A 25,101-nucleotide genomic window follows, 5' to 3' on the forward strand; every position below is an offset into this window, starting at 1 on the left:
AGCTTGGACTTCCCAAGCGCTTAGTCCAGTGGTCTGCACACAGTAAGCGCTCAATAAATACGATTGAATGAGTGAATGAATGAATGAATGAGGGGAAACTAGAAAAAAGTGAATAAAAAAACAGAGGCTGAGAAACCTCCAAACCCAAGCAAACCTACTGCAAGGGAGAGGGAGATGGGTAGGGACCGTCTCTATCTGTTGCCAGCTTGGACTTCCCAAGCGCTTAGTCCAGTGGTCTGCACACAGTAAGCGCTCAATAAATACGATTGAATGAATGAATGAATGAATGAATGAATGAAGGGAAACTAGAAAAAAGTGAATAAAAAAACAGAGGCCGAGAAACCTCCAAACCCAAGCAAACCCACTGCAAGGGAGAGGGAGATGGGTAGGGACCGTCTCTATATGTTGCCAGCTTGGACTTCCCAAGCGCTTAGTCCAGTGGTCTGCCCCCAGTAAGCGCTCAATAAATACGATTGAATGAATGAATGAATGAAGGGAAACTGGAAAAATGTGAATAAAAAAACAGAGGGCGAGAAACCTCCAAACCCAAGCAAACCTACTGCAAGGGAGAGGGAGATGGAAAGCAGATTCCTGTGGGAGCCACATCCATGCCCACGTTGCCGCCGGGCGGGAGGGTTGGCTTTCCACTGCCCCCCACCCTCGCCCCTCCTGTCGCCTCTCCTCCCCCGACCCCTGGCTTGGCGGCCCCCGGCCCACCCCTGGGCCTGTTGCCATTTCCACTGAACCGCGGGGCGCAGGCCCCCGTCGGGTGGCAGGGAGGGTGAGGGGGTGGGTGGCAGGGGGCTGGTGGGTGGACGCCCCCCGGAAGGACGAGCCAAGCCTAACAGGCCCGGGGAGGGACAGAGGCGCCTTCACGGAGAGCAGGCCCGGTTTTGGAGGCCGCGGGATGGCTGCTGACCGCAGAGACACGTCCAGGATCCTTGGTCGCGGCCTGCAGCGTTGGCAGGGAGGACCAGTGGGTAGTGCGGGGGGGGCTGGGCACCGCTCCCTCCCACTCTCCAGATTCCCCCTGTGGATGGGGGGCAGCGGCGGAGGGACCCCCAGCCTGGGCACGAAAGCTGGAGGCCAGACGCCCTGCCGCTGTGTGACCTCCGGCCCTCTCCGGTCCCCCCTGGACGTCCAGACGTAAAACGGGGACCCCCGAGCGGAGTCCGAGTCCGGCCCATCGGTTGGGCCTCCCCACCCCAAGGTGGAGGAGGGAGGCGGAGGAGTCCTACCCGCCAGCCAACCCACACGGGCCTGGTGAAAAGAAATAATAATAATAATAATGATGGCATTTATGAAGCGCTTACTATGTGCCAAGCACCGTTCTAAGTGCTGGGGAGGCTACAAGGTGATCAGGTTGTCCCATGGGGGGCTCACAGTCTTCATCCCCATTTTACAGATGAGGGAACTGAGGCCCAGAGAAGTGAAGTCACACAGCTGACGAGTGGCAGAGCCGGGATTTGAACCCATGACTTCAAACTCCAAAGCCCGGGCTCTTTCCACTGGGCCACGAAGCGCTTACTATGTGCAAAGCACCGTTCTAAGCGCTGGGGAGGTTCCAAGGTGATCAGGTTGTCCCACGGGGGGCTCACAGTCTTCATCCCCATTTTCCAGATGAGGGAGCTGAGGCCCAGAGAAGTGAAGTGACTTACCCAAAGTCACACAGCTGGCAATTGGCAGAGCCGGGATTTGAACCCGTGACTTCTGACTCCAAAGCCCGGGCTCTTTCCACTGAGCCACGCTGCTTCTCTAATAAGAAGGCAGAGGGGCTTTCCAGCCTCCAGCTGCCAGTTTGCCCCCTGAGTAGTGTGGCTCAGTGGAAAGAGCTCGGACTTGGGAGTCAGAGGTCATGAGTTCGAATCCCACCTCCGCCACTCGTCAGCTGGGTGACTTTGGGTGAGTCACTTCACTTCTCTGGGCCTCAGTTCCCTCATCTGGAAAATGGGGATGAAGACTGTGAGCCCCACGTGGGACAACCTGATCACCTTGTGTCCCCTCCAGCGCTTAGAACAGTGCTTGGCACATAGCAAGAGCTTAACAAATGCCATCATTGTTATTATTCATTCATTCATTCATTCATCCAATCGTATTTATTGAGCACTTACTGTTTGCAGAGCAGTGTACTAAGCGCTTGGGAAGTCCAAGTTGGCAACATCTAGAGACGGTCCCTACCCAACAATGGGCTCACAGTCTAGAAGGGCGAGACAGACAAAACAAAACATGTGGACAGGTGTCAGGTCATCAGAATAAGTAGAAAATAAATGAAGGACATCATAATAAATGAAAGCACAGATTCCAAATATTATTAATACCATTTCTAGACTGTGAGCCCACTGTTGGGTAGGGACCATCTCTATATGTTGCCAACTTGGACTTCCCAAGCGCTTAGCCCAGTGCTCCACACACAGTAAGCGCTCAATAAATACGATTGATTGATTGACCGTCTCTATGTGTTGTCAACTTGTGCTTCCCAAGCGCTTTGTCCAGTGCTCTGCACACAGTAAGCGCTCAATAAATACGATTGAATGAATGAACGAATGTTGGGTAGGGACCGTCTCTCTATGTTGCCAACTTGTACTTCCCAAGCGCTTAGTCCAGTGCTCTGCACACAGGAAGCAATCAATAAATACGATTGAATGAAATGAATGAATACATCCACTGACACCTGTGTGTGTGTTTGGGTGTGAGAAGCAGCGTGGCTCAGTGGAAAGAGCCCGGGCTTTGGAGTCAGAGGTCATGGGTTCGAATCCCGTCTCTGCCAATTGCCAGCTGTGGGACTTTGGGCAAGTCACTTCACTTCTCTGGGCCTCAGTGACCTCATCTGTCTCTATATGTTGCCAACTTGTACTTCCCAAGCGCTTAGTACAGTGCTCTGCACACAGTAAGCGCTCCATAAATACGATTGATTGATTGATTGATCTGTCAAATGGGGATGAAGACTGTGAGCCCCCCGTGGGACAACCTGATCACCTTGTAACCTCCCCAGCGCTTAGAACAGTGCTTTGCACACAGTAAGTGCTTAATAAATGCTATTATTATTATTATCATTCAACTTGTACTTCCCATACAGTGCTCTGCCCACAGTAAGCGCTCACTAAATACGATTGATTGATTGTTTGGGTGTCTGCCCCCAATTCAGATGGCTTCTGCCCACCGGAGTGGGACAATCTCGTATGCTGGCCGGAGGGCGTGCCTGGCAAGGTGGTATCCGTGCCCTGCCCCGAGTACATCTACGATTTCAACCACAAAGGTACACGTCCAGTGCCCCCCTACCCATTCCCACTTTGGGAATGACAGGAGGCGGAGGAGGCCGGAGGGGATGAAGACCACCGGCCCCTGGCAGGCGTCCCGGAGGAGAAGGGTTGGGAGGGCGGATTGGGTGGTTATGGGGGGCGCTGGGAGGGGAAAGGAAGGGGCAGAGGGTCTGGGGGGCGTCCAAGACAGGCCCCCTGCACCCGTCGTGTCTCCAGGCCAGGCCTATCGGCGATGTGACCTGAACGGCAGCTGGGAATTAGTGGCTGGCAACAACAGGGCATGGGCCAACTACAGCGAATGCCTCAAGTTTCTCACCAACGAGACCAAAGAACGGGTAGGTGACCTCTGACCCCGGCCGGCCCCCACCGAGCAGAGACCCCCGCAGCCTTCCGCCCCCTCCAACCCGCCCTCTCTGGTCTCCCCTGGCTTCCCATCCGGAGTCAGAGGCGTTCATTCCATCACTGGGTGCCTAGCCCTGTACTAAGCGCTTGGGAAGGACAGTTCCGCAACAGGTACAGCCCCTACCCAATAACAGGCGTCGTGGGTTCTAATGATAATGATAATAATAATGGCATTTATTAAGCACTTACTATGTGCAAAGCAGTCAGTCAATCGTATTTATTGAGCGCTTACTGCGTGCAGAGCACCGGATTAAGCACTTGGGAAGTATAAATTGGCAACATATAGCGATGGTCCCTACCCAACAGTGGGCTCACAGTCTAGAAGGGGGAGACAGAGAACAAAACAAAAGAAATTAACAAAATGAAATAAATAGAATAGATATGTACAAGTAAAATAGAGTAATAATAAATAAATAGAGTAATAATAGATAAATAAATAGGGTAATATAAATAAATTAAGCACTGGGGAGGTTACAAGGTGATCAGGTTGTCCCACGGGGGGGGCTCACAGTTTTAATCCCCATTTTACAGATGAGGGAACTGAGGCCCAGGGAAGTGAAGTGACTTGCCCAAAGTCACCCACCTGACAATTGGCGGAGTCGGAATTTGAACCCATGACCTCTGACTCCAAAGCCCGGGCTCTTTCCACTGAGCCACGCTGCTTCTAATCCCGCCTCCGCCACTTGTCCGCCGTGGGGCCCTGGGCAAATCACTGCTCTGGGCCTCAGTTCCCTCATCTGGAAAATGGGGATGGAGACCAGAGGCCCCATGGGGGACAGGGACTGGGTCATTCATTCATTCAGTCGATCGTATTTATTGAGCGCTTACTGTGCGCAGAGCACTGTACTAAGCGCTTGGGAAGTACAAGTTGGCAACATAGAGAGACGGTCCCTACCCAACAGCAGGCTCACGGTCTAGAAAAGCATCATGGCTCAGTGTAAAGAGCCCGGCCTTGGGAGCCAGAGGCCATGGGTTCAAATCCCGGCTCCTCCAACTGTCAGCTGTGTGACGTTGGGCAAGTCACTTAACTTCTCTGGGCCTCAGTGACCTCATCTGGAAAATGGGGATGAAGACGTGGGACAATCTGATCACCTTGTATCCCCCCCAGTGCTTAGAACAGTGCTTGGCACACAGTAAGTGCTTAATAATAATAATTATTATTATTAGAAGGATTGGGTCCAACCCGATTTGCTCAGTACAGCTCCTGGCACATAGTAAGCGCTTAACAAATACCATAATTCTTATGTCATGATTCTGCAGGGTGGTAGGGATGTTAGGATCCACCCCAGCGCTCAGTACAGCGTATGGCACATAGTAAGCGCAGGGTGGTGGGGTGGGCTGCTAAGCTGGGGGTGAAGGGGGTGCGAGGATGGGGCAGGCTGTGAGTCAAATCCTGGCTCCGCCAACTGTCAGCTGTGTGACGTTGGGCAAGTCACTTACCTTCTCTGCGCCTCAGTGACCTCATCTGGAAAATGGGGATGAAGACTGTAAGCCCCACGTGGGACAACCTGATCACCTTGTACCTCTCTCCCCAGCGCTTAGAACAGTGCTTGGCACACAGTAAGCGCTTAATAATAATTATTATTATCATTAGAAGAATGGGGTCAACCTGATTTGCTCAGTACAGCTCCTGGCACATAGTAAGCGCTGAACAAATACCCCAATTCTTATTATGTCATGATTCTGCAGGGTGGTAGGGATGCTGGGATCCACCCCAGCGTTCAGTACAGTGTCTGGCACATAGTAAGCGCAGGGTGGTGGGGTGGGCGGCTAAGCCGGGGGTGAAGGGGGTGGGAGGATGGGGCAGGCTGTGAGTTCCGGCCCCTGCCCCCTCAGCAGGAGGTGTTTGAGCGCCTTGGCCTGATCTACACGGTGGGCTACTCCATCTCACTGGGCTCCCTGAGCGTGGCCGTCCTCATCCTGGGCTACTTCAGGTAGGTACACCTCCACCCCACCCCAAAGACCCCCGGGATTAGACCCTCGGGTGGGATGGGGGGGGGGTCCTAAAATTTGAGGCCGGACGGAGGCCTGGGGTGGACGCAGGCCTCACAGCCGGAACAGACGCTTAGTCCAGTGCTCTGCACACAGTGAGCGCTCAATAAATACGATTGAATGAAGGAATTAATGAATGAAAGGCCCCCGGGAGGGGTCAATCGTTCATTCACTCGTTCATCGAGAAGCAGCCCGGGCTTGGGAGTCCGAGGTCGTGGGTTCTAATCCCGCTCCGCCAGGTGTCAGCTGGGCGACTTTGGGCAAGTCACTTCACTTCTCTGTGTCTTAATGATAATAATGGTGTTTGTCTTAATAATAATAATAATAGTGTTTGTTAAGCAGCGACCTCATCTGTAAAAGGGGGATCAAGACTGGGAGCCCCAAATGGGACAAGTGAATAACCTTGTATCTCCCCCGGTGATTAGAACAGTGCTTGGCACCTAGTAAGCGCTTAACAAATACCACCGTTATTATTATTATTATTATTGTTCCCTGTGCCTCAGTTCTCTCATCTGTACAATACCAATTAAGTCTGTGAGCCTCCACGTGGGACAACCTGATTACCCCGTGTCTCCCCCAGCGCTTAAAATGGTGCTTGGCACATAGTAAGCGCTTAACAAATACCATCGTTATTATTATTATTATTCCCTGTGCCTCAGTTCTTTCATCTGTACAATGCAAATTAAGTCAATGAGCCCCCACGTGGGACAACCTGATTACCTCGTGTCTCCCCCAGTGCTTAGAACGGTGCTTGGCACATAGTAAACGCTTAACAAATACCATCATTGTTATTATTATTATTCTCTGGGCCTCAATTCCCTCATCTGTATAATGCAAATTAAGTCAATAAGCCCCCACGTGGGACAACCTGATTACCCCCTGTCTCCCCCGGCGCTTAGAACGGTGCTTGACACATAGTAAGCGCTTAACAAATACCACCATTGTTATTATTATTATTCTCTGGGCCTCAGTTCCCTCTTCTGTATAATGCAAATTAAGTCAATGAGCCCCCACGTGGGACAACCTGATTACCCCGTGTCTCCCCCGGCGCTTAGAACGGTGCTTGACACATAGTAAGCGCTTAACAAATACCATCATTGTTATTATTATTATCCTCTGGGCCTCAGTTCCCTCATCTGTACAATGCAAATTAAGTCAATGAGCCCCCACGTGGGACAACCTGATTACCCCGTGTCTCCCCCGGCGCTTAGAATGGTGCTCGGCACGTAGTAAGCGCTTAGCAAATACCATTATTATTATTCATTCATTCGAGCTTATTTATGGGGCGCTTACCATGTGCAGAGAGCTGTACTGAACGTCTGGGAGAGGACAACGTGACAATAAACAAAGACATTCCCTGCCCGAGCGGACGATCTAGAGGACGAGTTTACAATTTAGGGGGAGCGGCCCACCCTGGGGGCTGAGGGTGGATAGAAGGCCCGGGGTCTCGGGGGGTCATTCATCCATTCATTCAATCGTATTTATTGAGCGCTTACTGTGTGAAGAGCACTTCATCCATTCATTCAATCGTATTTATTGAGCGCTTACTGTGTGAAGAGCACTTTATCCATTCATTCAATCATATTCAATTCAATCAATCAATCAATCAATCAATCGTATTTATTGAGCGCTTACTATGTGCAGAGCACTGTACTAAGCGCTTGGGAAGCCCAAGTCGGCAATATATAGAGACGGTCCCTACCCAACAACAGGTTCACAGTAGAAGGGGGAGACAGACAACAAAACAAAACATGTAAAAAATCTTGTCAAGGTGGACTCTGAGGAAATACCAGGTTTCTCTCTGTCGCATTTCATTCAGTCAATCGTACTTATTGAGCGCTTACTGTGTGTAGAGCACTGGACTAAGCGCTTGGGAAGCATATTTATTGAGCCCGCTGTTGGGTAGGGACAGTCTCTAGATGTTGCCAGCTTGTACTTCCCAAGCGCTTAGTCCAGTGCTCTGCACACAGCGCTCAATAAATACGACTGAATGAATGAATGAATGAATTGAGCGCTTACTCTATGCAGAGCACTGGACTAAGCGCTTGGGAAGCATATTTATTGAGCCCGCTGTTGGGTAGGGTCCGTCTCTATATGTTGCCAGCTTGTACTTCCCAAGCGCTTAGTCCAATGCTCTGCACACAGTAAACGCTCAATAAATACGAATGAATGAATGAATTGAGCGCTTACTGTGTGCAGAGCACTGTTCTAAGCGCTCGGGAAGTACAAACTGGCAACTTTATATAGAGATGGTCCCTACCCAACAACTGGCCCACGGTCTAGCACTGTTCTAAGCGCTGAGGAGGTTACAATAATAATAACGGTATTCTTCCCCTTCTAGACTGTGAGCCCACTGTTGGCGTTTATTAAGCACTTACGATGTGCCTAGCACTGTTCTAAGCGCTGGGGAGGTGACAATAATAATAATAACGGTATTCTTCCCCTTCTAGACTGTGAGCCCACTGTTGGCGTTTATTAAGCACTTACGATGTGCCAAGCACTGTTCTAAGCGCTGGGGAGGTTACAATAATAATAATAACGGTATTCTCCCCCTTCTAGACTGTGAGCCCACTGTTGGCGTTTATTAAGCACTTGCGATGTGCCAAGCACTGTTCTAAGCGCTGGGGAGGTTACAATAATAATAATAATGGTATTCTCCCCCTTCTAGACTGTGAGCCCACTGTTGGCGTTTATTAAACACTTACGATGTGCCAAGCACTGTTCTAAGCGCTGGGGAGGTTACAGTAATAATAACGGTATTCTCCCCCTTCTGGACTGTGAGCCCACTGTTGGCGTTTATTAAGCACTTACGATGTGCCAAGCACTGTTCTAAGCGCTGGGGAGGTTACAATAGTAATAATAAGTGTATTCTCCCCCTTCTAGACTGTGAGCCCACTGTTGGCGTTTGTTAAGCACTTACGATGTGTCTAGAATCAATCAATCAATCGATCGATCGTATTTATTGAGCGCTTACTGTGTGCAGAGCACTGTACTAAGCGCTTGGGAAGTCCAAGTCGGCAACACATAGAGACAGTCCCTACCCAACAGTGGGCTCACAGTCTAAAAGGGGGAGACGGAGAACAAAACCAAACACACTAACAAAATAAAATAAATAGAATAGATATGTACAAGTAAAATAGATAAATAAATAGAGTAATAAATATGTACAAATATATACATATATACAGGTGCTGTGGGGAAGGGAAGGAGGTAAGATGGGGGGATGGAGGAGGGACGAGGGGGAGAGGAAGGAAGGGGCTCAGTCTGGGAAGGCCTCCTGGAGGAGGTGAGCTCTCATTAGGGCCTTGAAGGGAGGAAGAGAAGGGTCTCTTTTCTAGTCTAGTCTCAGTCTAGAAGGGTCAAGGCCGTGCGGCCTGAGAGGTTGGATGTAGGGTGGGCACGCAGGTCAGGGCCTGCGATCCCAAGGGGTTGGGAGTGGGCTTGGAGGGGGGGGGTCCTTTCCCCACCAGGGACCCCCCACTTATGTGTGGTCCCCCCCCAACATCCCCAGGCGACTCCACTGCACGAGGAACTCCATCCACAAGCACCTCTTCGTGTCGTTCATGCTGAGGGCCGTCAGCATCTTCGTCAAAGACGCCGTCCTCTACTCCCGCCTGGCCCTGGACGAGGTGGAGCGCATCGCTGCCCACCAGGACCCCCAGGTGGGCACCGAGGTGCCCCCGGCCGACAAGTCGCAGCTCGTGAGTGCCCACGGGGAGCGGGAGGGGGGACCGCCCCCCGCCACCCGTGCCCAGCCCCACACCAAGACGTCGCCCACCCTCACCCGGGGGAACCCCATGGCCACCCCATGCCCACCTCGCCCCCTCCTCCCCACCCAGGTGGGCTGCAAAGTCGCCGTGACCCTCTTCCTCTACTTCCTGGCCACCAATTACTACTGGATCCTGGTAGAAGGCCTCTACCTGCACAGTCTCATCTTCATGGCCTTCTTCTCGGAGAAGAAATATCTCTGGGGCTTCACCCTCTTCGGCTGGGGTAGGTGGGCTGTGCCAATCGATTCGTCAGGGACCGCTCACTTATTCTTATTTTTGCGGGGGCGCGGTATTTAATAATAATAATGGCATTTATTAAGCACTTATGATGTGCCCTGTTCTAAGCGCTGGGGAGGTTACAATAATAATAATGGTATTCTCCTCCTTCTAAACTGTGAGCCCACTGTTGGCGTTTATTAAGCACTTACTATATGCCAAGCACTGTTCTAAGCGCTGGGGAGGTTACCATAATAATAACGGTATTCTCCCCCTTCTAGACTGCGAGCCCACTGTAGGCGTTTATTAAGCACTTACGATGTGCCAAGCACTGTTCTAAGCGTTGGGGAGGTGACAATAATAATAACTGTATTCTCCCCCTTCTAGACTGCGAGCCCACTGTTGGCGTTTATTAAGCACTTACGATGTGCCAAGCACTGTTCTAAGCGCTGGGGAGGTTACAATAATAATAACGGTATTCTCCCCCTTCTAGACTGCGAGCCCACTGTTGGCGTTTATTAAGCACTTAACAATGCGCCAAGCACTGTTCTAAGCGCTGGGGAGGTTACAATAATAATAACGGTATTCTCCCCCTTCTAAACTGTGAGCCCACTGTTGGCGTTTATTAAGCACTTACGATGTGCCAAGCACTGTTCTAAGCGCTGGTGAGGTTACAATAATAATAATGGTATTCTCCCGCTTCCAGACTGCGAGCCCACTTTTGGCGTTTATTAAGCACTTACGATGTGCCAAGCACTGTTCTAAGCGCTGGGGAAGTTACAATAATAATCATGGTATTCTCCTCCTTCTAGACTGCGAGCCCACTGTTGGCGTTTATTAAGCACTTACGATGTGCCAAGCACTGTTCTAAGCGCTGGGGAGGTTACAATAATAATAATGGTATTCTCCTCCTTCTAAACTGCGAGCCCACTGTTGGCGTTTATTAAGCATTCATTCAATCGTATTTATTGAGCGCTTACTGCACTTATGATTTGCCAAGCACTGTTCTAAGCGCTGGGGAGGTTACAATAATAATAACTGTATTCTCCCCCTTCTAGACTGCGAGCCCACTGTTGGCGTTTATTAAGCACTTACGATGTGCCAAGCACTGTTCTAAGCGCTGGGGAGGTTACAATAATAATAACGGTATTCTCCCCCTTCTAGACTGCGAGCCCATTGTAGGCGTTTATTAAGCACTTACGATGTGCCAAGCACTGTTCTAAGCGCTGAGGAGGTTACAATAATAATAATGGTATTCTCCCCCTTCTAGACTGTGAGCCCACTGTTGGGTAGGGACCGTCTCTATATGTTGCCAACCTGTACTGCCCAAGCGCTTAGTACAGTGCTCTGCACACAATAAGCGCTCAATAAATATGATTGAATGAATGAATGAGCCCACTGTTGGGTAGGGACCGTCTCTAGATGTTGCCAACTTGTACTTCCCAAGCGCTTAGTCCAGTGCTCTGCACACAGTAAGCGCTCAATAAATACGATTGAATGAATGAATGAATGAATGAGCCCACTGTTGGGTAGGGACCGTCTCTATATGTTGCCAACTTGTACTTCCCAAGCGCTTAGTCCAGTGCTCTGCACACAGTAAGCGCTCAATAAATACGATTGAATGAATGAATGAAAGAATGAGCCCACTGTTGGGGAGGGACCGTCTCTATATGTTGCCAACTTGTGCTTCCCAAGCGCTTAGTAAAGTGCTCTGCACACAGTAAGCGCTCAATAAATACGATTGAATGAATGAATGAATGGTATTTTTTAAGCGCTTACTATGTGCTATTCTAAGCCCTGGGGAGGTTACAAGGTGATCAGGTTGTCCCCCGGGGGGCTCACAGTCTTCATCCCCATTTGACAGATGAGGTCACTGAGGCACAGAGAAGTGAAGTGACTTGCCCAAAGTCACCCAGCTGACAAGTGGCGGAGTCGGGATTTGAACCCATGACCTCTGACTCCAAAGCCCGGGCTCTTTCCACTGAGCCAAGCGCTCACTGTGCGCCCGGCCCCGTGTTGAGCGCCGGGGAGGATCCAACCTAACCGGGTTGGCCGCGGCCCGTGTCCCCCGCGGGGCTTGTGGTCTTTATCCCCATTTTATGGTGAGGAAACTGAGGCACACGGAACGATGAACGATGGTATTTGTTACGCGCTTACTCTGTCCCCAGGGATGTTCTAAGCGCTGGGGTGGATACAGTCCCACAGGGGGCTCGCGGTCTTCATCCCCATTTTACAGATGAGGGAATTGAGGCCCAGAGAATAATAATAATAATGGTGGTATTTGTTAAGCGCTTACTATGGGCCAAGCACTGTTCTAAGCTCTGGGGGAGGTTACAAAGTGATCAGGTTGTCCCACGTGGGGCTCACAGTCTCCATCCCCATTTTACAGATGAGGGAACTGAGGCACAGAGAAGTGCAATGCAAATTAAGTCAATGAGCCCCCACGTGGGACAACCTGATTACCCCGTGTCTCCCCCGGCGCTTAGAACGGTGCTTGGCACATAGTAAGCGCTTAACAAGTACCATCATTGTTATTATTATTATTCTCTGGGCCTCAGTTTCCTCATCTGTACAATGCAAATTAGGTCAACGAGCCCCCACGTGGGATAACCTGATTACCCCGTGTCTCCCCCAGCGCTTAGAACGGTGCTTGGCACATAGTAAGCGCTTAACAAATACCATCATTGTTATTATTATTATTCTCTAGGCCTCATTTCCCTCATCTGTACAATGCAAATTAAGTCAATGAGTCCCCACGTGGGACAACCTGATTACCCCGTGTCTCCCCCGGCGCTTAGAACGGTGCTTGGCCCATAGTAAGCGCTTAACAAATACCAAATGGTGGTATTTGTTAGGCGCTTACTATGGGCCAAGCACCGTTCTAAGCGCTGGGGGAGTTTACAAGGTGATCAAGTTGTCCCACAGTCTCCATCCCCATTTTACAGACGAGGGAACTGAGGCACAGAGAAGTGAAGTGACTCACCTGAGGTCACACAGCCAACAAGTAATTCCCAGGCCCGGGCTCTATCCATTAAGCCACGCTGCTTACTGTGTGTGGAGCACTGTGCTAAGCACCTAGGAGAATACAGGATAGCCCCGTAGAGGGGCAGCATAACTTTGTAGTTGGAGCACGGGGCTGAGAGTCAGAAGGACCTGGGTTCTAATTCTGGGCCTGCTGGGTGACCTTCGCTTCTCCGTGCCTCAGTTCCCTCATCTGTAAAATGGGGATTCAGCCTGGGAGCCCCAGGTTGGACTGTGTCATTCATTCAATCGTATTTATTGAGCGCTTACTGTGTGCAGAGCACTGTACTAAGCGCTGTGTCCAGCGTGATTATCCTAAATCTCGCCCAGTGCTCAGATGGGCGCCTGCCACATAGTAAGCGCTTAAGCAACACCCTTAAAAATATAAATTGCCCCTCCTTTGCGCCCCCCGATAGCGTTCACCCCCCAAGCCGGAATTTCGGTCCGCATTGTCTCCTCCAACATCCGAGCCCCAAGTATCTTTCTTTCTTCTTTCAATCGTATTTATTGAGCGCCTAAGTTTGGTCCCAGTGGGAGTCGGGAGGCTATCCCGGGATGACCATCCCGGAACCACCCCGGGCGGGAAGGCCGGAGGACTGTCCCAAAGGAGCCTAGGCTGAAGCCTGAGGAAGCCGGCCTTCCCTCCTCCTCATATATGTATATATGTTTGTACGTATTTATTACTGTGAGCCCACTGTTGGGTAGGGACTGTCTCTATATGTTGCCAACTTGTACTTCCCAAGCGCTTAGTACAGTGCTTTGCACACAGTAAGTGCTCAATAAATACAATTTATTGATTAATTACTCTATTTATTTTACTTGTACATATCTATTCTATTTATTTTATTTTGTTAATATGTTTGGTTTTGTTGTCTGTCTCCCCCTTCTAGACTGTGAGCCCACTGTTGGGTAGGGACCATCGCTATATGTTGCCAACTTATACTTCCCAAGCGCTTAGTCCAGTGCTCTGCACACAGTAAGCGCTCAATCAATACGATTGATTGACTGATCCTCAGACAGAGGCCTGGGCCCTGACCTTGCCAGGGTTTTATTTTATTTTATTTTATTTTGTTAGTATGTTTGGTTTTGTTCTCTGTCTCCCCCTTTTAGACTGTGAGCCCACTGTTGGGTAGGGACTGTCTCTATACGTTGTCAACTTGGACTTCCCAAGCGCTTAGTCCAGTGCTCTGCACACAGTAAGCGCTCAATGAATACGGTTGATGATGATGATGTTGGAGGGGCGATTCTTCCAGGAAGGGGGCTTTGGGGCAGGGATTCCTGTGGGCGGCCGGCCGGCCCGGGGCCTTTGAAATCCCCCGGCCTCGGTTTCCCCACCTGCGGAATGGGCGGCCGCGAGCCCCAGCGGGCGATGGCGTCAGCCTTAATTGCAGGTTTGTCCGGCGGGTGGCCGGGGGCCAGCAGGCCGCGGGAATTAGGGGTTTGCCGTGGGGGTGTTGATGTTGGCCGCGGGACGGGGCGGCCATGCCAGCGGAGCACACAGGCCCTTTCAGGCTTGGGTGTGGGCTAGGCCGCACCAGGCCGGGGACTCCCTAGAATAGCCCCTGTGGCTGGACTGGCCGCTCCTGAGGTTTCCTCCGGCCTCCTCCTCTCCGGCCCCCCAAGCCCCCTGCCCCCTGAAGACGAAGCAGCCGCCGGGACCCCATGGGGACCCCCGAGAAGCCTTGATTTTGTCTCCCCGACCACCGTGGGGTCAAGAGATAATACTACTACTACTAATAATGGCGTTTATTAAGCGCTTAGTACGTAGAAAGCACTGCTCTAAACGCTGGGGAGGTTACGAGGTGATCAGTTTGGCCCACGGGGGTCTCCCAGTGCTTCATCCCCATTTTGCAGGTAAGGTCACTGAGGCCCAGAGAATGATGATGATGATGGCATTTATTAATAAAAAGACGGCGTAGCGGATAGAACACGGGGCTGGGAGTCAGATGGTCCTGAGTTCTAATCCCGGCTCCGCCACGCGTCTGCTGTGTGACCTTGGGCAAGTCCCTTCACTTCTCTGGGCCTCATCTGTAAAACGGAGACTGGGAGCTCCACATGGGACAGGGACTGCGTCTAACCCGATTTGCTCGTGTCCCCCCCAGCGCTTAGTACAGTACCTGGCAAACTGCAAGCGCTTCACAAATACCACGGTTATTATTATTATGCCACGCCACTTCCCAGGAAGTTTTCCCTTCAGTCTAACCACCGTCCCTCCTGCTGCAGTTTGAGGCTATTTCCTCACTGTCCAGCGCGGACCCGTTGGCGGCGGGCCACAGATATCAGAGACCCCCAACCCCGCTCCGCTGAACCAGGGACCCCCCGTGGGCCTGTAACCTCCCCAGCGCTTAGAACAGTGCTTGGCACATAGTAAGCGCTTAATAAAATGCCATTATTATTATTATTATTAATTGCATGATTGCCCCATCAGCACAGGGCTCCAGGTCACTGGCTGCCCTCTCAATCAATCAATCAATCAATCAATCAATCAATCGTATTTATTGAGCGCTTACTGTGTGCAGAGCACTGTACTAAGCGCTTGGGAAGTACAAGTTGGCAACATATAGGGACAGTCCCTACCCAACAGTGGGCTCACAGTCTAAAAGTCTCTCCCAAGCGCTTAATACAGTGCTTTCCACGCTGTAAGTGCACATTGAATGGGCCACCTGACCTTTGACCTGGCTGGGTTTAGAATCATCATCATCATCATCATCATCATCAATCGTATTTATTGAGCGCTTCCTATGTGCAGAGCACTGTACTAAGCGCTTGGGAAGTACAAACTGGCAACACATAGAGGCAGTCCCTACCCAACAGTGGGCTCACAGTCTAAACGGGGGAGACAGAGAACAAAACCAAACATACTAACAAAATAAAATAAATAGGATAGATATGTACAAGGAAAATAAATAGAGTAATAAATATGTACAGCCATATATACAGGTGCTGTGGGGAAGGGAAGGAGGTCCTGGATGGCTGGGCGCCCCCGCCACCTCGAGTCAGATGGGGAAACTGAGGCTGCGGGGGAGGAAGGGGGGGAACCCCCGTTTGCAGATGGTGATTCCGGCCTCCTGTCTTCTCTTCCCTGCATCCCCCCTCACCCCCTCTGTCCCCAGGTCTTCCTGCCGTGTTTGTGGCCATCTGGGTGAGCGTGAGAGCCACCTTGGCTGACACCGAGTGAGTGAAGCGGGCTGGGGGGCTAGGGAGGGGGTTGGGGGGCGGGGATGGGGGTGCCTTCTTCCCCGGGGCAGCCCCCCGAAGCCCACCCGGCCTTCCTGGGCCTGACGGCGCGCTGGGAAACCTTCTCTCCAGGTGCTGGGACCTTAGCGCGGGAAACTTAAAATGGATCGTGCAAGTGCCCATCCTGGCAGCTATCGTGGTGAGCACCAAGGGGGGTGGGTGGCACAGGGCCGGGGGAGGGGGCGACCTAGGAGGGGTCTCTAGACTGTAGGCCCGTTGTGGACCCTCTCTCTATGTCGCCAACTTGGACTTCCCAAGCGCTCAGTCCAGTGCTCTGCACACAGGAAGCGCTCAATAAATACGACTGAAGGAATGACTGAGCCAGAGACCTCCCACAACCAAGGTGGGCCCTGGGTGATCTGGAAGAGGGGGCGTCCAGAAGGGGTCGAGGCGTGGGAGCTGACCCCTCTCATAATAATAATTTTGGTGGTCAGGGTGTGGGAGTTGACCCCCTCTCACAATAATTTTGGTATTGGTTGATGATGATGATGATAATGGCATTTATTAAGCGCTTACTATGTACAAAGCGCTGTTCTAAGCGCTGGGGAGGTTACAAGGTGATCAGGTTGCCCCCCGGGGGGCTCACAGTCTTCATCCCCATTTTACAGATGAGGGAACTGAGGCCCAGAGAAGTTAAGTGGCTTGCCCAAGGTCACACAGCTGACAATTGGGGGAGCCGGGGTTAAGCGCTTACTAGGGGCCGAGCACTGTTCTAAGCGCTGGGGGAGAAGCAGCTGGCTCTGCGGAAAGAGCCCGGGCTTTGGGTTCAAACTCTGGCTCCGCCAGCTGTCAGCAAGTCACTTCACTTCTCTGGGCCTCAGTGAGCTCATCTGGAAAATGGGGATGAAGACCCGGAGACAACCTGATCACCTTGTAACCTCCCCAGTGCTTTGCACATAGTAAGCAGCGTGGCTCAGTGGAAAGAGCCCGGGCTTTGGAGTCAGAGGTCAGGGGTTCGAATCCCGGCTCCACCACAAGTCTGCTGTGTGACCTTGGGCAAGTCACTTAATTTCTCTAAGCCTCAATTCCCTCATCTGTAAAAATGGGGATTAAGACTGTGAGCCCCACGTGGGACAACATGATCACACTGTATCCCCCCCAGCGCTTAGAACAGTGCTTGGCACATAGTAAGCGCTTAACAAATGCCACCATTATTATTATTATTAAGCGCTTAACGAATGCCATCATTATTATTGTTATTATACAAGGTGATCAGGTTGTCCCCCGTGGGGCTCCCAGTCTTCACCCCCGTTTTCCAGATGAAGTCACTGAGGCCCAGAGAGGTGAAGCGACTCGCCCAAAGTCACCCAGCTGATAAGTGGCGGGGCCGGAATTAGAACCCACGACCTCCGACTCCCAAACCCGGGCTCTTTCTGCAGAGCCACAATGCTTCTCTAATCCCCCAACTCAGAGGTTCCGCCACTTGTCGGCTGTGTGACCCTGGCCAAGTCACTTCACTTCCTTGGGCCTCGCCTGTAAAATGGGCGATCGAGTCCGCGAGCCCCACGTGGGACAGGGACCGTGTCCGGCCCGACTTGCTGGGCTCCGCTGCAGCGCTCAGTACAGCGCCTAAACGCTTAACAAACGCCAATTATTACTACTTTGACCCCTCCTCAGCCAGCTGACCCCTCTCCTGTCCACCCCCCACCCTCCCACTGGGGATCTTGACCCCACTGGGCTCTACAGAGCACTGTACTGAGCACCAGGGAGAGTACAGTGTAAGAATATGACACACTCCCTGCCCACAACGAGCTCACAGTCTAGAGTCCTGGTGGTGGTGAGGACTCCCCTCGGGTCAGTGGGTGGGGGTCTTCACCGGGCCCCCCTCCCCTCCAGGGAGACCAGCCGGCCCCCAGTCACCACCCCGACCCCCATTCTTCTTTTTCAGGTAAACTTTATTCTTTTTATCAACATTATCAGAGTCCTCGCAACCAAACTCCGAGAGACCAACGCAGGGAGATGTGACACGAGACAACAATATCGGTGAGAAGCCCCCCCAACACACACCCCGCGACAAACCCGCGCCCCCCACCCGTCACTTGTCAGCTGTGTGACTCTGGGCGAGTCGCTTCGCCTCTCTGGGCCTCAGTGACCTCATCCGTGTAATGGGGATGAAGGCCGTGAGCCCCACGGGGGACAACCTGATGACCTTGTAATGATAATGGTAATAATAATAATGGTATTTGTGAAACGCTTACTATGTGCAAAGCACTGTTGTAAGCGCTGGGGAGGTAACAAGGTGATCAAGGTGATCTTCTAGACTGTGAGCCCACTGTTGGGTAGGGACCGTATCTATATGTTGCCAACTTGTACTTCCCAAGCGCTTAGTACAGTGCTCTGCACACAGTAAGCGCTCAATAAATACGATTGAATGAATGAATGAATAAATACGAATGAATGAATGAATGAATGAATGAATGAATGAATGAATGAATGAAGTTGTCCTGCGGGGGGCTCACAGTTTTAACCCCCATTTTACAGATGAGGTAACTGAGGCACAGAGCAGTGAAGTGACTTGCCCAAAGTCACACAGCTGACAGTTGGCGGATCTGGGATTTGAACCCATGACCTCTGACTCCAAAGCCCGTGCTCTTTCCTCTAAGCCATGCTGCTTCTCTTGTATCTCCCCCAGCGCTTACTACAGTGCTTGGCACATAGTAAGCACTTAACAAATGCTATTATTATTATTATTATTATTATTATTATTATTATTATTCTCTGGGCCTCAGTTCCCTCATCTGTCAAACGGGGACTAAGTCTGTGAGCCCCACGTGGGACAACCTGATGACCTTGTATCTCCCCCAGCGCTTAGAACAGTGCTTGGCACACAGTAAACGCTTAACAGATACCATCAACACCCCCCCACACACACACACGTGCATCAATCTTTCCCCGCCCCCCGTGCCCCTTCCATCCCTCCCATCCCGGGAACTCAAGGCACCAACCCGCTCCGCAGAGACGCTCATCCTCCATCAATGTGGCCCTAAGGTTCTGAAGTAATAATACTAATAATAATGATGGCATTTATTAAGCACTTACTATGTGCAAAGCACTGTTCTAAGCGCCGGGGAGATTACAAGGCAATCAGGTTGTCCCACGGGGGGCTCACAGTCTTCATCCCCATTTTCCAGATGAGGGAACTGAGGCCCAGAGAAGTGAAGCGACTTGCCCAAAGTCACCCAGCTGGCAATTGGCGGAGCCGGGATTCGAACCCGTGACCTCTGACTCCAAAGCCCGGGCTCTTTCCACTGAGCCACGCTGCTTCTCTAGTAGTAGTAGTAGTAGTAGTAGTAGTAGTAGTAGTAGTAGTAGTAGTAGTAGTAGTAGTAATAGTATCTGTTAATAATAATAATAATAATGGCATTTGTTTAGCGCTTACTATGTACCAATCACTGTTCTAAGCGCTGGGGAGGTTACAAGGTGATCAGGTTGTCCCACGGGGGGCTCACAGTCTTCATCCCCATTTTCCAGATGAGGTCACTGAGGCCCAGAGAAGCGAAGTGACTTGCCCAAAGTCACACAGCTGACAATTGGTGGAGCCGGGATTTGAACCCATGACCTCTGACTCCAAAGTCTGTGCTCTTACCACTGAGCCACGCTGCTTCTCTAGTAGCGGTAATAATAATAGATCTGTTAAGCGCTCACTATGTGTCAAGCACTGTTCTAAGCGCTGGGGGAGATAGGAGATAATCCAGTTGGACACAGTCCCTGTCCCACCTGGGGCTCGTCATCCCCATTTTACAGAGGAGGGAACTGAGGCCCAGAGAAGTGAAGTGACTCGCTCGAGGTCACGCGGCAGACCGGTGGCAGAGCCGGGATTAGAACCCAGGTCCTTCTGATCCCCAGGCCCGGGCCCTAGCCACTAGGCCATGCTTCTGAAAGAAACAAGGCAGCGGGAGGAGGGGAAATGAGGCAGCGGGGGGGAAATCCATCCTCTTCCCAGGTATCTTGGGGAGAGGGGGGGTCTCCACGGGTGAGCCAAAAGGCCCCGCTCGGGCTGAGGGGGACGTGGGGGTCTCTCCCTCGACCTCCCCGCCCTTTACCGCCGTCGCCCGCTGCCTTCAGGAAGCTGCTGAAATCTACCCTGGTGCTCATGCCTCTCTTCGGAGTCCACTACATCGTCTTCATGGCGTTGCCGTACACGGACGTATCAGGGACCCTTTGGCAAGTCCAGATGCACTACGAAATGCTCTTCAATTCTTTCCAGGTACGCCCAGGGGATCAATCAATCAATCAATCAATCGATCGTATTGATTGAGCGCTTACTGTGTGCAGAGCACTGTACTGAGCGCTTGGGAAGTCCAAGTTGGCAACATAGAGAGACGGTCGCTACCCAACAGTGGGCTCACAGTCTAGAAGGGGGATGTCTTCACTGGGCCCGGCTCGGCGGGGTAGGCCGGGGGGCATTACCCCGATTTCTCCCGCCGGGGAGATGGAAGGGGGGAGAGGCAGCTGGATTCTGAAAGCTATTCCTGGAGCCCTCGGGGATGAAGGAGGGGGGTCGACTTATATTCGAGACATGGGGCTACCAGCAGGACGACAACGGCGATTGGAAGGCCGGCTCCCGTCCTGCCCGTCCCCACTCCCCTGGGGAGGGGATAGGGTGGGCGGCCGGCCCCTAGGGCACTCAGGAAGGCTTCCTGGAGGAGGAGGAGGAAGGGGGCTTTGGGGAGGCAGGAAGCCCTGCTACCCAGAAGGCCGTTCCCAGAGGCTCTGACCGGCTTCGCCTGGTTCCTCTTTGCACAGGGATTTTTTGTGGCCATCATTTACTGCTTCTGCAACGGAGAGGTGAGGGGGCTGGGGGGGTGGTCTCCCCAGGGGTGGGGTCCGGCCCTTCTCCCCGCCCCGCTCCCCCTGCTCCACTTCCCTCCTACCCCCACCCAGCCCGGCCTCCTTCAGAGACCTGCCTGCTCTCCCGACCCATTCCTCTTCCCGACCCATTCCTCTTCCCTACTCATTCCTCTTCCCGACCCATTCCTCTTCCCGTCCCGGGAGAGACCCCGGTTGGCCCTTTGACCCCCGAGGGGCATCCAGGGAAGCTGACCCTGAGAAGGGACAGACAGACACACACAAGCAGCACGGCCTAATAATAATAATAATGGCATGTATTAAACGCTTACTATGTGCAAAGCACTGTTCTAAGCGCTGGGGATGTTACAAGGTGAAATAATAATAATAATAATAATAATAATAATGGCATTTATTAAGCGCTTACTATGTGCAGAGCACTGTTCTAAGCGCTGGGGAATTTACAAGGTGATCAGGTTGTCCCCCGTGGGGCTCACAGTGTTAATCCCCATTTTACAAATGAGGTAACTGAGGGCCAGAGAAGTGAAGTGACTTGCCCAAAGTCACACAGCTGACGAGTGGTGGAGCCGGGATTTGAACCCATGACCTCTGACTCCAAAGCCCGGGCTCTTTCCACTGAGCCACGCTGCTTCTCTAAGAGCATAGATAAAAATAAGAGCATAGATGCAAAGATATGAAAAAATAATCGAATGAGTGGAAAGACTCATGCATGCTAAGGTGGCTGATTAGCTGAGTACCAGTTCCAGGAAGCTCAAAATAATATGCCCTCAATAGTTTCATAGCTTTAAACTGGAGAAGCTTTGGCATTTTCTTTTTCCTGAATTAAGCATCCAGCCATTTCCATCAGACTTCTAAGGATTAAAAGCATTCATTTACAATGTACCTGCAAATTAACGGTAGAAAGTGATCACCTCCTTCTGTGTGCATGCACCCTATAGTCACACAAGACCATATTGAGCATTTTGATAGGGTTTTAGTTACAATTGTTCATGGAATATCACTGAGAAACAACCTGACCCTAAATAATATAATGTCTTCATAAGATTGTGGGGTTTGCCAATTACCAATTTTATAATAATGATGGTATTTGTTAAGCGCTTACTACGTGCAAAGCACCGTTCTAAGCTCTGGGGAGTTGACAAGGTGATCAGGTTGTCCCACGGGAGGCTCACAGTCTTCATCCCCATTTTACAGATGAGGTCACTGAGGCCCAGAGAAGTGAAGCGACTTGCCCAAAGTCACACAGCTGACAGTTGGCGGAGCCGGGATTTGAATTTGAACCCACGACCTCTGACTCCAAAGCCCGGGCTCTTTCCCTTGAGCCACGCTGCGCTGTTTCTCTACCCGGGCTTGGGAGCCAGAAGGACCTGGGTTCCAATCCCGGCTCCGCCACCCGTCTGCTGTGTGACCTTGGGCGAGCCGCTTCACTTCCCCGTGCTTCAGTGAGCCCACTGTGGGACAGGACTGTGTCCTATCTGATGAGCTCAAATCCACCCCAGCACTTAGAACGTAGTAAGCGCTTAACAAACGCCATCATTATTATTCAATCGTCTTTATTGAGCACTTACTGTGTGCAGAGCACTGTACTAAGCGCTTGGGAAGTACGAGTCGGCAACATAGAGAGATGGTCCCTACCCAACGACGGGCTTACAGTCTAGAAGGGGGAGGCGGACGACAAAACAAAACATGTGGACACGTGTCAAGTCATCAGAATTAATAGAATTAAAGCTAAATGCACATCATTAACAAAATAAATAGGATAGTAAATAAGGACAAGTAAAATAAATGGAGTGATAAATCTGTACAAACATATATACAGATGCTGTGGGGAGGGGAAGGAGGTAGGGCGGGGGGGATGGGGAGGAGGAGAGGAAAAAGGGGGCTCAGTGTGGGAAGGCCTCCCGGAGGAGGTGAACTCTCAGTAGGGTTTTGAAGGGAGGAAGAGAGCTAGCTTGGCGGATGTGGGGAGGGATTGGGGGCATTCCGGGCCAGGGGGAGGACGTGGGCCGGGGGTCGATGGCAGGACGGGCGAGAACGAGGCCTAACGGTGAGGAGATTAGCGGCAGAGGAGCGGAGGGTGCGGGCTGGGCTGGAGAAGGACAGAAGGGAGGTGAGGTAGGAGGGGGCGAGGTGATGGATGGACAGCCTTGAAGCCGAGGGTGAGGAGTTATGCTTGATTATCTGCTGTGTGACCCTGGGCAAGTCACTTCTCCGTGCCTCAGTTCCCTTGTCTATAAAATGGGGGTTACGACTGTGAGCCCCACGTGGGACATGGACTGTGTCCAACCTGATGACCTTGTATCTACCCCAACGCTCAGAACAGTGCCTGGCATGTAGTAAGCACCGAACAAGCACCATAAACCAAACGCACACACACACACGCCATCCTTTCCACGGTGACCCCGGGGATTTCATTCATTCCCTCGTGTTTATTGGGCGCTTACTGTGTGCGGAGCACTGTACCGAGCGCTTGCTGCTCTGGCCCCACCCTCCCACCCCCCGACCGCAGGTCCAGGCGGAGATCAAGAAGTCGTGGAGCCGTTGGACGCTGGCGCTGGACTTCAAGCGGAAGGCCCGGAGCGGCAGCAGCACGTACAGTTACGGGCCCATGGTGTCACATACCAGTGTCACCAACGTGGCACCCCGGGGTGGGGGCGGCGGCCCGCCCCTGGGTGCCCGCCTGGTGCCCGCCGCCCTCAATGGCCATCGCTCCCTGCCCGGCTACGTCAAGAATGGCTCCATCTCCGAGAACTCGGTCCCCTCGTCTGGGCCGGAGGACTTCCTCAATGGACCAGGCCTGCTGGACGGGGCGGACAAGGCCCCGGCCCCGCCACCGCTGGCTGAGGACGAGGAAGAGCGGGAGACGGTTATGTGACCCCGCGGGGCCTCGTGCCCCTTTAGGCCTCATGCCCTCTGTAGGCCTCACCCACCCCAGGGTGGGCACCAGGCCCAGAGGAGGCCTAGGAACCGGGGCGAGGGCAGACTGGATGGCACGGAGGCTCTCCCGGGACTTGTTGAGGACCACAGCGGTGCCCCTCTGGGGGGTCCCGGGCCCCTGGGGATGGGGCACCGCTCACAGAACCGCCCCCGCCGGTGCGGCTGGCCGGGGGGCGGCGGGGACTAGACGGACAGACAGCCACTACACATCCCCGGAGACCGGGGTGGGGGAAAAGAGGGGCCAGAGATTAAAGATGCCAAAACCCAGCCTGAGAGCCTGATCTGTCCTGGGTCCCCTAGATGGGGCAGGAATCAATCAATCGTATCTTCTTTATCAAGCTCTTACTGTGGGCAGAGCACTGCAGTGAGCGCTTGGAAGAGTCCAATACACTAGAATTCGCAGATACATTCCCTGTCCAGACGAGCTCCACGTTTTATCATCATCAGTGTTATTACTGAGCCCTTACTGTGTACCAAGCGCTTGGAAGGGTCCAGTACACCAGAGTCGGTGGACGCGTTCTCTGTCCGCAGCGAGCTTCCGGTCTAGAGGACTTTTATCATCATCATCCTGTGTTATTTATTTAGGGATTACCTGTGCAGAGCACTGTACTAAGCTCTTGGGAGAGTACAGGATTACAGAGTTGTAGAAACGTTCCCTGCCCAAAATGAGCTTCCAGACTAGAAAGGGGGTGGGCATGAACACGGGTGGTATTTGGGTGCGTGCGTGACTAACTATGGTATTTATTAAGCACCTACTGTTAATCTATCAATCACTGGTATTTATTGTGCGTGCAGATCACTGTACTTTGCACTTGGAAGAGTACAATATAGCAGAATTGGTAAACATGCTCCCTGCCCACAAGGAGCTTACGGTCTAGAGGAGGACAGCCTTGCCATTTTCATCTGAAAAGGAGCATCTGTCCAGCGCAGAACCCCTTGTTCTGGACTGAAGCTGGGCCTCGCCACCTTGTCGGGAGGCCAGAGGTTTGCCCCAGAGATGGAGATCGGGGGGCGGGGGGTGATTGTGGGAGTTTTGAAGCGGGAGGGGAGGGGAGAGGAAGAAAGGGAGAGGGAGATGAGAATGAGAGGGAGAAGAGAAAGGGAAAGAGAGGGGAAAGGAGGAATGGGAGAGGGTCAGGGAGAGGAAGAGGGAAGAGAAAGGGAGAAGAGGAGGGGGGAGAGAGGAAGGGGGAAGAAGGGAAAGGGAGAAGAGAGGAGACAGAAGAGGATAAGTGGGGAGAGAGAAAGAGGGGAGAGGGGAGAGGGAGAAGAAGAGGGGAGAGAAGGAGGGGGAGACAAAGGGGAGAAAGAGAGAGGAAGAGGGGAGAAAGGGAGAGGAAAAGGGAGACAAAAGGAGGAAGAGGAGAAGGGGAGGAAGAGGAGAGAGAGAAGGGGAGGAAGAGGAGAGAGAGAGGAAAGGGCGAGAGAAGGGGAGGAAAGGGAGAGAGAGAGAAAGG

The 25,101-nt window shown here is 52.2% G+C and overlaps 1 protein-coding gene across 8 annotated transcripts in view; it reads left to right on the forward strand.

Moving 5' to 3' along the window:
- The window catches only part of PTH1R (parathyroid hormone 1 receptor), a 94,342-nt gene extending 70,431 nt beyond the window's left edge, over nt 1-23,911 (forward strand). For 6 of the 8 annotated variants that reach the window (XM_038755740.1, XM_038755743.1, XM_038755745.1 and 3 more), the window contains exons 4-14: nt 3,146-3,256; nt 3,477-3,595; nt 5,499-5,596; nt 9,166-9,355; nt 9,494-9,647; nt 15,775-15,835; nt 15,971-16,037; nt 17,787-17,881; nt 19,964-20,105; nt 20,645-20,686; nt 23,217-23,911. In XM_038755740.1, coding sequence (XP_038611668.1) covers nt 3,146-3,256; nt 3,477-3,595; nt 5,499-5,596; nt 9,166-9,355; nt 9,494-9,647; nt 15,775-15,835; nt 15,971-16,037; nt 17,787-17,881; nt 19,964-20,105; nt 20,645-20,686; nt 23,217-23,582 — 1,445 coding nt within the window. In that variant the 3' untranslated portion in view covers nt 23,583-23,911. The remainder of the gene's footprint in view (nt 1-3,145; nt 3,257-3,476; nt 3,596-5,498; nt 5,597-9,165; nt 9,356-9,493; nt 9,648-15,774; nt 15,836-15,970; nt 16,038-17,786; nt 17,882-19,963; nt 20,106-20,644; nt 20,687-23,216) is intronic. The other 2 variants (XM_038755742.1, XM_038755741.1) reach the window with 2 other exon arrangements.
- Nucleotides 23,912-25,101: the final 1,190 nt, after the last annotated feature.

This window comes from Tachyglossus aculeatus, chromosome 13 (assembly GCF_015852505.1).
Source record: "Tachyglossus aculeatus isolate mTacAcu1 chromosome 13, mTacAcu1.pri, whole genome shotgun sequence".
NCBI lineage: Eukaryota > Metazoa > Chordata > Mammalia > Monotremata > Tachyglossidae > Tachyglossus > Tachyglossus aculeatus.